Genomic DNA, 17,170 nt, shown 5'->3' with positions numbered 1-17,170 from the left:
AGATAAAGAACCAGGAAAGGAAAAGAAACAACATTAACTTTTGCAGCTCTGACCCCCAGGTGGAAAGGCTTGACAAATGAGCACAGTCTCTCAAAGAACATACTTCTGATACTTGGTCAGTAGAAAATGATTATTATATAATTACTTAACTTGTCGTCTTAGTCATACTGTCATAGGAAATACCCTAAAATTTTGTTTATTTTTATTATGAAACAAGCCTGACATAGCGGACACTACTGGTACCTTGTACACACCTTGTCTTCATGCTCAGTTAAGCCAGGGAAAACAAACAGTACATGTCCAAAACCACAAATAAATTTCCCTCTACTGGAGCATGGGAGCAATTTCGTCGCACCAGTACAGTATGTTTTTTAGCCTTGGTACACTTCCGTTACTATATTTGCCTACGCTTCATTACGTGTCTACAGCCTGGCCAGCACTGTTCACATTGGACGCTGCTTCCCTGCCAACTGTTGTGGTTTTATGACCTGCTCTGTCATAATGGGAATGGTTGACAGAGAAGGAACGGCTCCAGACAGAGTAAATGTTTTTGATTAAGTCTCATTAGGATCTGTTCTTTTTAAAATGGTAATAAGTTCTTGAGGATTGTTTAGTTTGGATTCTAGAAACCTTTTGTTAGCTACCTACATGGTCACTGGAAGGTCACAGAAATATAACCAAGCCACCACACACTCAATTTATAACCATTCCAGTCTGAACAACTGAAATGACTACTACTTGGAAAAATGTAAAACAACCCTGAAAACAATTATGGTTCACCTGAAAGTAAAGCACACTCATGGTTATCTGTAGACATTTTCCTATTGTGCGCATTGTATTTCAGAGGTGACAGTTACGACGACACGACCTTCCATTTCCTCTGAGATCAGAGAGAGCGCTTCTTGTCACATTCTAAAAATAAAAACGTTACAAAGGCCTTTACAGTGGAGCCAGAACAACCTTGACTCAGGCATCACTCAGCAGTGGTGTGGCCAAGAGAGGGTGGGGTATGACATAACAAACACAGTATTGAGTAGGAAATTGGAATGGCAAAATTAGTGAAACATGAGAGTTCAGGCTGAGTCCATACTTTACTGTCTGCCCCATTCTTCATCTGCACAGAGAAAACTGATGCATGCACATATTTATAAATCACCTTAGAAAATGTGAAATCTAAAGATCTGGGTAAAATGATCCAGTTTTAATTTATAATTGTTAGCTGATAGCATGGGCTGTTCATTTAATTAATATCACCTTCATTTAAATAGCCATTGCGAGAAAACGCTCATATGCAATAACACCCTGATAACCACACATATACATGTGTAAGGTTACAACACTTTTAAGGCAATATAGATAAGATCAATTCAAATAAAACCAACATTTGCATACTCTTGATCTGTTAAAAGAGATTCAAAATCATCAAAAAGGATTAAAAAACTGCTCTATATCTAGTAATTTATGGGCAGCGTCACTATTTTGGAAGTAAGAGCTTAATAACTAGCAAATCAACATTTTGTATACAAGTTTTAGAATTCTTTAGAAAGTAAAAACTGCAATTATAAGAGCTTTTAAAATGAAGTATGAAGTATGATCAGTATGGGGACAGGTCACAGGAATTTATATTCAGAAGGAAACCTCTGGCAAACCATAAATCTTGTTTTATTCTCACATACGTCACATACGGTTTTGCTATTTAGGTTGTACTAATAATTAACATACTACTAATAATAGTATATATAGTATATAATGATGGTCTATTCCTTCATTTAGGCAGGTTTGTAACAGCAACTTATACTGATGTAGCTACAGATGTTATGCATCAACTGTACATCTATGTCATTGATAGCCCACCTACAAATCATTGTTATTTTTTCTCAAAATTTCCACAAAATTATCATTATATTTAGTGTTTATTTTAGAACTGCAATGTTTACTAAGTAATTAAAAAAAAAAAAAAAACAACCTTAAAATTCAACATTTGTGGATGTCATCTTGGGCTTTGGAAAACATTGATCAACATTTTTAACCATTTTTTCACATTTTACAGACCAAAAGAATTAGTTGATCATTTGAGAAAATTAATCGACAATGAAAATAATTGTTAGTTGCAGTTGTGGTTTATTTGATCAGGACAGATACAACACACGCATATAAGCTGAAACAGCTGTCCGAAAGAAGTATCAGTGTTTATAGCAGATGCTAATTTGCAACACTCGTCCAGAGAAGGGCTTTTATGAAAATAAGAGATTAAAACAATCTGATAAAAAGACAGTAAACTGAGTACAGCAAGATACAACAAAGTGAATTTCACATAAATTAGACATGGGCAGATGGAGAAATCATGATTTTGTAATGAGGTCAGTTGCCTTCACTGTTATCGTTTTTGTTGATTCATGTCTGCCAATCTCAACTCAGTGATCAGTATTCATGCCAATTTTGTTTAATCTTTCGTTCTAGATGCTGTTTCTGAATTCTCTGTAAGGCATTATTAGAGCTGCACTGCATCAAACATCTCTTACTGTATATGTGCTTCACTAGAGAATAAAAGGCCCTTATTTCAAAACAGATAAGCTTCTTTCCTTCCACTGTCCTTGATATTTTATCGTATCATAAGCTACTGACTACAGCCTTGGAGTAAGCATACTGAATGGATGTTACAAATAACCGGCAATAAGTAAATGATTTGGTGATTCAAAATGAGAGTTCAAAAACACCCCAAGTCATACACATTTCTTTCAGAATTTACATTCTGAAGGTTAAAAGGAGCATTTCAACCCCGGGACACTGAAATCACTTAGGGCCCATAGCACTAATTATAATATTCATGCATGCTTGTGTTGAATGGGATGAGTCAGTATCAGTCAACCTCTAATTGAAAAGGCCTTGACTAACATTCACATGCTCCATTTTTAGTCCATTTGCTGTTTTGTCTCTTTGGAAATTGACACCTTGCAAAAAGGGGAATTCTCAGCATGTAATTTGGTGACATGAATTGCTCCGCTAAAAGTTTTGTTGTTACACAAAATGTTCCAAAGAAGACAGAAATATACTGTGAACACCTAAAGACTAGATGTGTGATGGAAAAGGTTAGTTGTTTGAGGTAAGATGTATCAATTATTTTTGGTTTGGTGTCCTCTCATAAAGAGATCTTGATTTATTGTGCTGCACAGGTGTAAATAGGCCTCAATAATGGTATACTGGTGTACTTCCTTTGTGATGAGAAACAGCATTTTGCCTCGTTCTCGATTGGTACAGTCCCAGGAAACACATCCTGGGTGTCTGAGCTCATCCTGCGGTTGGAGTTTCTTACAGTATTGCAACTGATCACATCTCCGCCTTAGTCACTCGAATGGCCTGGCTGAATGTCAGATGTTTGACTGACCAGTTTGGTGGGGGCCACCATCAGGACTTCCTACTGATCCAGCATGGGTTTCAGATGTGGTAACCTTTACCCAGAAGCCAAGACCAGAGAGTGCCTTTTTTGACAAATGGATCACATTGTTGGCCCTAAATCAAAAGAGAAACAAATCCTGCATGAATAACACCCATCACTGATCCTCCCCTTTGAGGAAGTTGAGAATAGCAATTAAAATTATTCATTCGTGAGGTGGGCTCTTTCATCGGCTTCACATTGTTGTGTTTTACGTATGCATAGCACTGAGTGATTCATTAAAAGCTGCCTGTGCCGGCTTTCTTTTTACGTCTTCACTCTGGAGCAGACTTGATGAATGAAAGCACTGGTTCCTTTCATGTGCTTGCTGCTGCTCTTGGTGCCTGAAAGGATCTCAGTTGCACAGTCCAAGTTGCACGTCCCCCTCCTTGCCCTCCTCTCCTTTCTTGACTTCTGCTGGGTTGGTTGGTAAAATCCTTGAGCATTAGTGGGCGTGAGCATGTGTGTGCTGGTGCTCCTAGGGCGCATGCGAACTGAGGCCTTAAGGGGAAAGCCTTCCACACAGATCTAAGCCAGCTGCCCTGATTTAAACTTCATTGGAAGAAGAGTGGAAGAGAGGGGGAACACACATGCATCCCCCTTTACCAGTGTGCTCGAAGTACACTGGGAAGGCAGCTGCCAGCTCTACAAGCAACAGACGAGCAGCTACAAATGGTAGATTTGGACGTCTGCTGTTACGTAGCATTTAGGAGTCCCTCTGGCTCACATTCTTAGAACTCAGAGGGCACTTGCTTTCCCTGAGAGGGGGGTGTAACAACTAACTGACCTCTGAGGTTAAGCAGAATCAGTTTGTGTGAAGCTCTGTGGAGGAGGGGAGGAGGGAACAGGCAACAGTTAGTGGGAGGTGGGAGGCCACAGTGGGGCTCCTGCACTGCTCAAGAAGGAGACGAAGCAGTCGCCGGGAAGTGGGGAAAGAGGAGGAGATGGCCACGGGAGAAATCACAACACTTCCCTCCACACCTGAAGACGGCGGCAGTGGCGGCTTCCCTCCTGGGAGCTTCAAGGAGCCCAAAAGGCTGTACTGTAAAAACGGGGGCTTCTTCTTGAGGATAAAGTCTGACGGGGGAGTGGATGGAATCCGGGAGAAGAACGACCCCCACAGTAAGTGCTACCAGAGCCCTTCTTCTTTGCTTTGCACAGCACACAAAGCTTCTTTATGTTCTTTTTTAATATGCAACAGGGAAGTAAGAGCGAAGCAAAAAAAAAAAAAAAAAAAAAATCATGGAGGAACGATGTGAATTTTCCAGCTTGCTGAGGTTAATTCTCCACTTGTAAACACCAAAGTGTGCGTAGGTCTATGTCTGGAAAGTATAATAACTGTAGTTCAAGAGAAGTTCACCTCAAAGCTTCTTAATCAATGGGAACTTTGATGGAATATGTGACGTTTTTAGTAAATGTTGATCACCCTGCTGAGTCACAGCCATTCACACTGCTCACTGTGTGGTTTACGTCACACAAGACAGCACAACATGGAGTTAAAAGCCAGAATAAGTGAAATCCTGATTTACCCGTCACTGTCAGTTCTTTTTTCAATGAACTTATGCCAATAATATATCTAAAAATAAGACAATTTCTACAAATATGGAAAAATACACCACTCATCTGTACCACCAGTCAATCAATATTTATATAGAAAATGACAGCTTCTAGGCTTTTCTAATGTTCTTCTTAACTATTGAAGTGAAAACATTAGAGTATTTGTTTGTCCCGGACAACTGTGACACCCTTTGGTGCTTCTGTATCACTGATATCACTGATACTTTTAAGTATGTTGCATCAGTAAGTGGGAGGGGAGGGGGGGAACATAAAATTGGGTTTTTTCCAAGGAAAACACGGTTGGGGACCGCATTGCCCAAGAAACCGTACAGTGTGACATTTCACCCGTACAAATAGTACACGAGTACAATAGTACAAGTCTTAAAGGTGCAATATGTAAGAATTTCCACCTGATGAATTCATCATCCAAACAAATGGGGGGCAGGATATCACCAGAGTGACTACTATCTGCTACTAAAAGTAGCTGCTATTAGCTAGTCAGCGCAGTTAGCTGTGTAGCTAGCGGACCGGACTGGGAGCTCAGAGCAGCAGGGGAGTGTTGGTGTTTGCAGCGCTAGTTCAGGAGCTTTGGACCAGGAAGGGCAGGGGCTAGCTGGTTAGCGGTGTAACCAGTGTAACCGGTGTAAACAACACAAACACTCCACCGATGCTTCGAGTTTCCAGTCGGGGAAGTGTCAGCTAATAGAACAGGACGCTGCATGGCTAACTGAGCTAACTAGCTTAGTTAGCAGCTACTCGCAGCTACTACATTGTTACGTTTCCCCATATTTGTTTGGACTATGTATTCGACAGGTGGCCAATTCTTTTATTGCACCAAGTATCAAAAGTAGAAGTAAATTCTTCATATTAACATGAATGTACATACTGTATACTATGGGTTGACCAATTATCAGAAATAAAGTAGCAAAATAAAGTTATTAAATAAATGTAGTAACAAATTTGTCTCCAAAACGTAGTGGAGTGAAAATATAATTGTACTTAAGTACAGTACTTGAGTAAATGTACTTAGTTATCACTGGGAATATATATATATATATATATATATATATATATATATATATATATATATATATATATATATATATATATATATATACACATATATAAAATGAGTCATAAAACAGGAATCAGTATTAATCATTTAGCTTTTTACCATAATGGATCAACAGTTAATGTGAATGTGAATGTGAACAGTTAATTTGTTCAGGCTGCAAGAGTCCTGCCAACTTTTTGGACTACCGAACATACCTGCCAGCTAGAGTTGGAAGTGAAAAAAGTTACCTGATATATCCAAGGATCCTCAAGTGGGATTTTTGCGCAATGTAGATGAGACTCTCTCAGCAAGTGATCCCAAAGGTTTCTGAAGACCATATTGCTCATTTGCATATCCACAAATTGTTGCCCTTACATCACTGACCTCAGGACCATTATATATAGGACCACACTCTACAGAACCAGAGAGCAGTTGAGGGAAAGCTTTCCTATATTCACAATAGCTGTGAGACATAGTATACCCAGTGAACATCAGACACACCACAATACATTATGACCGATTATACATTTCATTCAAGGAAGAACACCTCTTTGATCTGTGACATGAATCATCCAGGCAGAATGCTTAACTGTAGACAGATGTGTGTCTATCTGAAGTCTTAATGTGAATTAATTCTAGACCTAATTTACCTTGTGGGGCCCCTGCTTCCTTTTCGGTGGTTAGGCTTCATGCAAAGTATGCTCTGTTGGCAAGCAGCCAAAAAAAAAAAAACGTGGAGATGATTTTGATCCATCTGTGAGGCTGTCAGATGGCCAACAGGTACTGTGTGCTCAGTGCTATCAACCTCAGTGTGAGGCTACTGCTAAATGATGTGAGATAGCTTGTTGTTATCAGTAGCTTCAATGGCGTTTCCCTTATTTTGTACAAATAAAATGTCAGCCAGTGTTGGTCAAAACATGGAGTAAAACAACCACTAAAAAGCAGCTAACTTCTGGTTTTTTTTTGTTCTTGGCTTATTTTTTGTCACGTTAAAGATGCTAAATTAAACTTATTTAGGCTCCTACTCACCTGAATGTTATGTCACGATCCAAATACAAGTTAATGTGTTTCCTGCTGTAAGAGAACACTGTTTAGGCTCCAAGCATAGCTCAGACAAAACTTTGAGTTATATCACATGAAGATGAAAATGCAAATCAGGGGCAGTTTATGCAGCATAGTTGACCAGATATATCCACAGAAAGAATGGAAACAGAAAAAGGTCTTAAGCACATTTAAAGCTCCATCAATCAATGTTTTGTTTACTACCTCTGCAGCATTGAGGAGCTATGTTTTGTTTTTACGACATATTTACTGTATTGTTCAATCTCACCACTCGCATCAGTGTTATTTCAGTGGACAAGCCAGTACGGCAGACAAAGTCAGGATCTAGCAAGCTAGGAAACAGAAGAATATCAAAATATCAGAATATCAGAATATCAGATTAAGAGCCAGATATTACTATTATTATTATTAGGGGTTGGTGGAAACCAAAACAGAGGAAAAATAGGAGTGAATATTGGACTTAAATTCATCAGATGGACACAGACACAAATCCTAATGAACCCTTATGTCTGCAGGAAGAGAACTGGGCAATTTCAGTGCTAACACATTAGCCTGAGTAACTTTGAGCAGCTCACATAGGCCTACATGAAATCAGAATCAGAAATACTTTATTATCCCCGAGGGGAAATTGTTTGTGTTACAGCTGCTCCCATTTAAAGTTCAGAATATGCATAATAATAATAATGATTATAATAATAATAATTATAATTATAATAATAATTATAATAATAATAATATCAATATCAACAAAAACAAAACAAAATACAAGAAATGTACATATATACAGAGCAATAATGCCACACTCAGAGCGAGGAATTAAACAATTAAACAACCTAAATAATCTGAGCATGTTATGACATTATTGTAGAAGATGTTAGTGTTGACATTTGAAACATGCAAATTGAATCTATGGTTTACAGAAACATTCAATGCCAACATCTTATTCTAGCGACTGAACTGCAACTTTACCCGCTGTGATGTGCTGCAGCCTGGCGTGTACCTGTCAGCCTGTTTTTGATGCAGTGCCCCCTAGTGGCCTTAAATTGACCAATGAAGCTTTAACCATCAATAGCCTTTGCCCTTCTGAAAATGCTTTGTTTACTCTTGAGGACGGTTTTATTTTCCTATTTTGTGCTATGAAGCAAATCAGCAATTTTCTATCCAAAATTAATAGCCCTGTGGCACACAAGTGGTAAGCACAGGATTGTCTCACTTTGGTGTTTACTGCCTTAGCAAAGGTCATATTGACGTGCCTCACATAGCATCTTTACTGTGACTTGTTTCTTTAGTTGCTCTGCTGTGTCCAGTGCTAACATAACTTAAGCTGTTAAAAGGCGGTGCAATTGATGTAGCCATAAAATGTTTTACATTCACCTCTAAAGTATTAATTTGATTGTGATTTAGTGTAGGAATCTGGTAGTTGGGATATTTTATTTTTTATATAAAACAGATGTGTTAAACACACAGCACTTACCTTTTCCTTTAGATTAAACATCTGACAAGCAAACTACAAATTATTTGTGTCTAAGCTCATTTTGTTCCATTAAACTTCTGTCTGTTTTCCCCAGTAAAGCTTCAACTTCAGGCGACCTCAGTCGGGGAGGTGGTCATTAAAGGAGTTTGCGCTAACCGATATCTGGCCATGAACAGAGACGGACGACTGTTTGGAGCAGTGAGTTACCTTATTCAAACTTTTTTTCTGTTTTGAGTTTTGAGATGAATGTAAATGCAGTCCAGTGAAATCAACAACCAAGAAAAACAGCATTTCCTGAAAGGGTTCATAGAGTTCTTCAGGGACCGTAATTTTCACAAATCCTCATTAAGCACCCACTAAATTTCTTCCAGTTGGCCTCAAGTAAATTGACCCCAAGGAACTGTCACAAGCAGCACTTAGGCTTCAATGTTTTGAAATGTTTACCAGCCACTCCTCAAGCCATCTGCCTTCAGTGAAGGGAAGTAATTAGCTTGCCACTCCTTTGTCAAAATCAGCATTTAGAATACAAAAGGTATGCATTAGACATTGAGTTTCTCAGGAAGTCTAGATGCTGCTAGGGGAGAAAAAGCAAGTATGTAAAAGATGTGACCTCTAGTATTTGCAGGCCTTTTATTGTGATTTTTTTGGGATCTCTAGGGACAACCTGACAGCCATGGGGGTAGTGTAGAAAGTGGAGGATTTAACAATACATGGGAAGGCAGTTTATGGTCCAGACACGGTGAAATTTATGAATGAGAGGAGTTTTGAGGGAGTGATAACATAGATGATGAAAGGGCAAGAATTTTCTGAATGAAGATTTAAGCTGGAAGAGAAATTAATCAGTAGAAGAGGAAGGCTGGAGAGAAGAGCTTACTTATTTAAGTTTTTGAAGTTAGACTCATGCAGTCTGCATTTCTCCAAAGGGAGCAGATGCGCTATGGTGCCTTTTGTTCCTGCAAAACACTTTTCTGACTGACCAACAGACTGTTTTTATTGTTCAGCGGTCAGATGTTTCACATGAGCAAAAGAAGAAAGCAGATCTTTCACATAACAAAATTCAGTATACGAACTGCCTTTTGTCTTGGAACAAATCCTTGTTACACGATGCACAAATTAAACAGATCTGCCACAATTTTCTGAACGCTCCTGAGAAATAGCCAACAGCAATTTGGCACCGCTGCCGGCTTGTTGCCACTGTTGTTCCTCACAGAGGCAGTGGATGTGTGAAGTGTTGGTGACTGATGTGGTTTGGTGGTTGTTAAGGCTTGTCCACAGTCCATGTAATTGGCAAGAGGCATTTCCTCTTAATGAGAAGCTGCAGCAGCTGCCACCCAAAGCATCTGTTCTGCTCTCACTTGTGTGTAGAAAGTCATTTAAAAACTCATGAGATATTGTCCACTTAACATTAGTCCTTGCCAAAGAAATTAGATTTTTTTCCCCTCTTCTCTAGTCTGTACTCGCAGGTTTTATCTAAAAGCAGTGGTCACCTGCTATCTATTATAGATCCTCACTGATACATTTGCTTATACAGCTGACAAATATTGACCACCTTACAAATAGGTTCCTATAGACATTAATTCTGCTGGTTAGATTTGCACAAGACTGGAATTACTTTCAATATTTATTCCACCCTAAATCTTTATTAAAATTATAAAAGAAAAATATTTAAAAGATAATTTCTGTATAACTAAAATTAAATTTTAAAAATCAAAGACTGAACTTCTCTCTCTGTGTATCTATTTCCTAGCTAGGTTTGTACTAATCAAGGTGAAGAATGGTTCAGTGGTCATCTAACTAACTACAATAAATTGATAAATAAAAAAACACCACACATGACCACCTCATCTGCTTTTATCCGCCGTTGCACATTTTTTGTACCGAGGTCAGATTAATGTTTGTTGGAAACTTCTGGTTTTGCATAATAAGTGGAAGAAAGTAGCTTTGGGTGGTTGTTGAGGTTAAAAAAAAAAGGTCTTCTGACTAACAGCTCCGTAGCTGTGCAGTCAAGACCGACTGAAAACAGAAAGTAAAACAAAAGCCTCTTGTTGGACGGGGTGTAGAGCAGTTAACGCCCATCAAGATTTTGGCCAGACGTTTAGTTATTAGTGATTTCTTCATGATTTTTCCAAAGGACAATGTTAAAAGAGGGGAGAATATTTAATGTTTAATCATGCTTCAAAGATGCTGGACTAAGACAAAACCTCACTAGAGCTGTAATAATGTCCCTGTTCAGGCCTGGTTTCCTTCAAACAAACTATAACTATATTAGAGTGAAGCACAGAGCTAAAACCAACACTGTCCTTCAAAATAAAGGTGGCATTTAGTTCTGGGTGTTTTATGTGGTAATTTAATGTCATAAATTTGAGCATTACAAATGTTCTCCCTTTCCAACAACATATATTAAACAAATTCAATAAAATAACATCCAAACAAAATAATCTGATGAAATGCACTTACAAGGAACCAGATGTCCCTCATGTTCAATTTATACAGAAATAATGAACATAAGCAGAGAGGATTATTAGCCTTTTAAGAAGAAACACATATTAAATGTATAGACTGAATGACCTTCAGTTTACATTTGTTGACATACAGTAAATGGGGATGATAGCACTGCCATACAGGATATCCATTATATTTCAGATGATTTTCAGTTTATTACATTTCCTCAGTTTGCAACCTACTTTACGTGCATTGAGATGGAAAGGTCTCCAGTAGATAGAAAAGGCTGCAGACTTCCCAGCAGGGAACTCTCCTGTTTAAATCTCCTAAAGCCCCTACTGTTCCTCATAGAGCTGAAACAATGAACTATTTTGTGTCACTATGTCACTATTTTGATGATTGATTAACCGGATAAAACATTCTTTGATTCCAGTGTCTTAAATGGGAATATTTTCTGGTTTCTAATAATCTTTAGTTTCAGCCCTACTTCCTCAGTGAACAGCAGAATTACATTGAGTACTCTGAACATCAAATTAAACAAATCTGTTCTTCCTCTTTGTCTTTGTCTCCAGAGACGAGCAACGGACGAATGCCACTTCTTAGAGCGGCTCGAGAGCAACAACTACAACACCTACCGCTCCAGGAAGTACCCAAACATGTACGTGGCACTGAAGCGGACTGGCCAGTACAAGTCTGGAAGCAAAACTGGACCGGGTCAAAAGGCCATTCTTTTTCTTCCGATGTCTGCCAAGTGCTAATCTGGGATATGTTTGAGAAATATTAACGTCTTAATGGCAGCAACAAAGAAGAAGATGTGACGGCAATGAAGACAAAGTGTTCCATCAACATTGCCCAAAATAGCTGTGATGCTTTCTGACTATTATATCCTGAGAGTTGTTTTTTATCCTAAACATGTCTGCTCTTATTCAGCTTCACTTTCAAACAGTGGTACACACTCACACTGAGCTGCTTCCCAGTAAAACCAGGCTTTTACTGTTAATCAACAAACTGCTACACTAGTTCAACTGGAGCCAGGTGCCTGGCTCAAGTGCACCTCTACAGTCGGCTGCACAGCATTATTTGTTCATTTCACTTAAACAATCTTCTGTCCCTGGCTGAGGGATTCTAAGCAGCAACTATTCGATCACAAGTCCTTCCACTCTGCTTCTGACTTCTGAGGCAGCAGTCTGCGTTTATCTGCACAATGTACGACATATAGAGGAATATTCTTAAACATGTTTCCTGAAGGAAATGCACTCAGATCCTGCATAATTGTGACTTGAAGAGAGGAGAAGGGATTAAACTTAATAACTGAATTTCAGATTTTCTGATCTTGTGAGACGAAAGTTTGTTTGAAAATCAAAAATCAAAGCTAAGCACACTCAATTCAAAACCAATCCAATTTTCTTCACACTACTACTCAGTATTTTGACACACTTGCAGAAGAGATTTCCTGAGCTTGTCTTTGTTTTTTGATAAAACTGGACTCCACTTTTGTACATATATATTTTAGGACTTGCATGGCAAATTCAGAATAACTGAATTTTGAATTTTAATCTGATTTTGAATTCAACAGCAGAAAGGCAATTTAACACAAAGACTTTTTTAGGCTAATTTAGCAAGGCAGCCGATATTAAAAATGCAGCTACCAGCTACTAACGTTAGCTTCTGCCAGCATATGGTCAGTTAACACTGGTAGTTAGCCTCTTCCCAGTTAAAAATACAGCTGAATAAAGAACAGTACCTTTGAAACCAGCTGCTCACAGCAACGAGTGCCCAACAGCTGTCGATTTCCAAGATAGCTGCCAAATAGTGTTATATAAACCGTTTAAAACAATCCTACAAGTACCAAAGTGGCATAATTCTTCAAAAACCACAAAGTTGATGTTGTAGTTCACAGTATTGCACTGCTTTTCTTCAACAGTAACATAATTCCAGCCATAAATACACTTTAAATAGGAGTAATAGTGACAACCATGTGTCAACAAAGCTAGTGACGATATGCTAACCCCATCGGGTAGATGAGGGCTTGCTAGGATTTTAGTGTGGGAGGAAGCTGCCTGTGGTACAGCTGGTAAAACATCCCAGAGTAGACGGCTGGAAGCTCCTCCATGGTGAGGTCGATCTTGTGGAAGCCCTGCTCCAGGCCATGAAGCAGCAGCCTGGCTACACGAGACGTGATAGGTGTGGTGTCGTTGGTCTTGGCAAGCTCGGCGAGGTCCAGCCACTCGCAGCGCAGACACTCCTGAGTGCAGAAGTTGATGTTGTAGGTGAGCGGGCTAAGTCGGCAGATGATGTACATGTCCGACATGCCGAACGCCCCGGGGTGGTTGTGCTGCTGCCGGATGCTGAGCAGAGATCTGAACTCCGAGCGAACGCCAGTCTCCTCGAAGACTTCACGAACAGCAGTGGCACCTGAGAAAGATTCATTAAAATATAAATACATGTATGTGGAGGCATTTCAAAGATTCTGACATGAAGGAATATATTTATGTTCCCTTGTCAGAGTCAACTTGCAGACTGATGTTTAGCTGTGGGTAGAACAGCTGTGGGGAAATACATATATTTTTTTGTAAAGATAAACATTTGACGCTGCTTTTTGGGGTGGGTCATGTATATAAATATTAAAGCTGCTTTAAAAATGTAAAAAAAGGTGAATTTGAAGATACAGATATAAATCTTTGCGTATATATCATGTGCCTTATTTTGTACAGTTTAAATGAATGTATATGTATCATCTTTAAAGGGTAACTTCTATATCTTTCAACCTGGAACCTATTTTTGCATATTATCGAGTCTCAGTGACTAATAGATATAGTAGAGAATGGCAGGGATGATGGATTTTTATAGGTTAACCTGGCAGTAACCGGGTTCCCTTCCACTTGATTTTGGATTTTTGCAGAAAATAAGCTCTGTGGCAAACACAAACACAAATGAAGCGTAAATACCACAAGTAAAAACCTAATGTTAGGCCATAAAGGAACCACATCACGGTCGCATGACTTCAACACCTTCTAACCAAAAAAAGTCCAATGACTTTGAGATGAGGGAACTGCAAGAAATTTCTGGGTTTCAAGGACTAATTCCTGAGGCAGTGTCATGACAACTTTTTAAATTGGTCCACAATTGAGCGCCACTGATAGCCAGTCAGCTAATCCCTAGCCTCTAACAATCCCACCCTCTGCCTTTTGGTGGCCACTCATAGATTTTCATTGGCCCCTTCTGGTCCCCCCTATTAAAAAAATTCCGGGGTCACCCCTGCCAACAATCACCAACTGTGGCTTGAAATAAACCTTTAATTCACCTCCTCTCACACAATACATTATGGGACATTGGTAGCATAAAACAAAAACACCAAAAAACATGGGAGAATAAGGTCCAGGTTGCCAAAAGTTACCCTTTAAGTATAATACTAAAATCGAAGGATTTAGTTAGATGTACTGTATTAGTCTCTTGCTCTGTTGAGCATGACACTCACCAATATTTTCTCCTGGATCAGACAGACCACCGGGGAACTTCCAAGCATTCTTTGTCTGAAGCACAAGAGCAGAGTAAACTTTAACAACAATTGTGATAGATGGCACTGCTGTAAATGTATCTTAGTCATATTAACATGTATACTAGGGATGAGCGAGTAAATCATTATCTGTTCTTGGAATGGGCGGGGCTTAAACTGAAAGTGGGTGGGATTAATTGGAAGATGTTGATTTAAGTCTGAAATTGATGTGGGTTGATCAGAATTTGCTCAATTTATTCTTTATTTACAGAACAAGTTTTCTATAAATAATTAATGGATAATAAATAAATAAACTTCAGTCAACCACCCAATGAGGATTTTCCTTCATCACAAGTACGGATATTGACACGGTTTAATTGGATGATACTCATACTCGCAAAATGTACATTCTCTTGTTACAGCCGAGTACTCGCTCAACCCTGATGTATACGAAAAAGTTAATTTTAGTTTTATTCAAGACAATAACAATAAGTATCAGATTATGTGTTTAAAGGATCATCTTATTTATCTGAAATATTACTTACACAGGCAGAGAGATGTTTAACGCTCTCATCTGAACATCTTTTCATGTTATGTTTTATATTTAGTGCCTCACTCTGGAGACTTTTGCATCTGATGCGGTGAAGTGTGTCTTCCAAAACTGTTTCACCACTTATCCTTGATATTTAATAACAGTTTGCTGCTGGTTAAATTATGATGTCAGTGTTGTATATATATTTTTGTAGTTACTTAAAGAATTTTGTATGCTGCGCTTGTCTTAGAAATGCTTAGATGTTTTTTTCTTGTTTTGCAAATCCTCTCTTTGTGAGGAACACAAATGCACTACAGCATTTATTTTCATGTATTGTCAAAATGCTTTATTTTTTGGAATGGTTTGTAAAATGTGCTGGTTGGAAGAAATAAAAAGATTTTGTGTAACTGTAATCAGTGTGGTTTTTTGAGAGAGAAATGCCTCATCCCCACAGGAGTTGTCAGTGCTCAATGTGAAATTAATAATAATATCAAAAACACTTGGTAGGAGGAGGTCAAACATACGCAAACTGTTCACACTACATCTACTGGGAAATGATGTGTAAATGTCTTTGGACGATGGTTAAATTAAACACTCATACTCCTTCGTCATTCAGCTCCCCGATGGATGAAATTACCTCCAGTCCACTGGGGATCTGACCTGATGTGAGAGCGATAATGTCCTGGTTTCTTTTCAGGAAGTTCGTAACCCTTTGTGACTGGCTCATCCTGCCAGAGAGAGACTCTACTGCCAAGGGCCAGACTGTTATAGAGCCCGTTTCCAGTAAACAGCTCGATGGGGAGGAGAAGGAGGAGGAGGAGGAGGAGGAGGAGGAGAGGAAGAGATAAAACACTCCCCACACTTCCAGGCCACTAACTGTTTCCCTCTGCTCCTGGAGACTAGCCATTAAGATACATTATATGCTGTTAAGAGCAGGCTGGGACACATGTTACATGCTGTGTACAATGAAAGGGTAGCAAACAGGCCTACTTAAATTCTGTCAGTTGTAATGTGAACTATATTTGTCATATGATCATTTTACAGTAACCATATGCCCATTCCCTGACCTTTTTTTTTTATTTTTAACTAGAATTGCTGAGAGAGTGAAGAGGAATAAACATAAAGATGGCAGATTAGCAGAAATATTGCACATAATTAGAGAAATCTAATCCTGCAGAAGGATTCAAATGATTTAAACTCATTAACTTCTATGCTGTGTACATATTTCGTCTGCAGAATAGACCCCATTAACTTCTGGTGCAGATCCAGATAAAGGGATGGATCGAGGATTCTTTTTCTCACTTTCTTTAACCAGATAGATATTGCCAGATAGGGTATATTTTGAGAAATAATGCATGGATCTCAGTGTTTCCTACGCATATGGTTTACTTGGGTGGTCCACCAAGGTATATTAATGGCTGCCCAAGTATATTTGGCGACCCATTCTAGCATTTTATACTTTTATTTTTTAAATCTGTCCGAGAAAATAATGCCATCTGTGATCGATTAACTAGTGGACAGTCTGCCCTCACACTTCCCCTCCTGTCTACTGTCAATCACACGTGCTCTGCAGAAAGAGAGACGCTCTCTGGTATTACCTCCCTCCTGTAAACACACTGGTTTTGATACGACATCTCCTATTTAATGTAGGCCTACTTATGCTGTTATTTTGTACAAACTTGTAAATGCACCTGGTTGCTGCGATGCATGTTGGTTTTGATCGGCTACTTAAGTAACAACAAGCTTCCTTCACAAGCGGTAAGTAATGTTAATGTAGGCAAACAAGTAATTCTAAACAAAGATAGTTGATTTTTGAGTGTCATTCTCAGGTTGTCAAATACCAATGTGCAATCTGTGGGAAACACTGTGGATCTTCATGAAAAAAACAAAATCAGGTGTATTTAGGTGGCTGGTATCTATGAGTGAGTTGATATGGACCCTAGATCTGGTGAGTTTAAATTATGGTTAAGCAGCTGTGGGTGGTTTAAAATTCAGAGTGATATAGGCTACTGAGTTTGATATTGGTTTAGGCTTGATTGAATTAAAGGGAGTTGTTGGGCTTTGGCGAACGTATGCGCTCTACTGAGTGCCATTCTAGTTTATATTATAATTTGGGGAAT

General features: G+C 38.8%; 2 protein-coding genes across 2 annotated transcripts in view; one reads left to right on the top strand and one right to left on the bottom strand.

The window, feature by feature from the left end:
* The first annotated feature begins 3,966 nt into the window (after positions 1-3,966).
* fgf2 (fibroblast growth factor 2) lies at positions 3,967-15,463 on the top strand. Its single transcript, XM_073486408.1, has 3 exons — positions 3,967-4,555; positions 8,675-8,778; positions 11,595-15,463. Exons 1-3 carry the CDS (start codon positions 4,378-4,380, stop codon positions 11,778-11,780), a joined length of 468 nt encoding a protein of 155 aa, XP_073342509.1. The 5' UTR covers positions 3,967-4,377; the 3' UTR covers positions 11,781-15,463.
* The window catches only part of nudt6 (nudix (nucleoside diphosphate linked moiety X)-type motif 6), a 21,062-nt gene continuing 14,803 nt past the window's right edge, over positions 10,912-17,170 (bottom strand). The window contains exons 4-5 of the mRNA XM_073486407.1: positions 14,501-14,555; positions 10,912-13,437 (exon numbers count right to left, since the gene is read on the bottom strand). Coding sequence (XP_073342508.1) covers positions 13,055-13,437; positions 14,501-14,555 — 438 coding nt within the window. The 3' untranslated portion in view covers positions 10,912-13,054. The remainder of the gene's footprint in view (positions 13,438-14,500; positions 14,556-17,170) is intronic.

The sequence above is a fragment of the Pagrus major genome, chromosome 18 (assembly GCF_040436345.1).
Source record: "Pagrus major chromosome 18, Pma_NU_1.0".
NCBI classification, from domain to species: Eukaryota; Metazoa; Chordata; class Actinopteri; order Spariformes; family Sparidae; genus Pagrus; species Pagrus major.
Note: the sequence above shows the minus strand (reverse complement) of the source record. Positions and strands in the feature narration are given on the sequence as shown.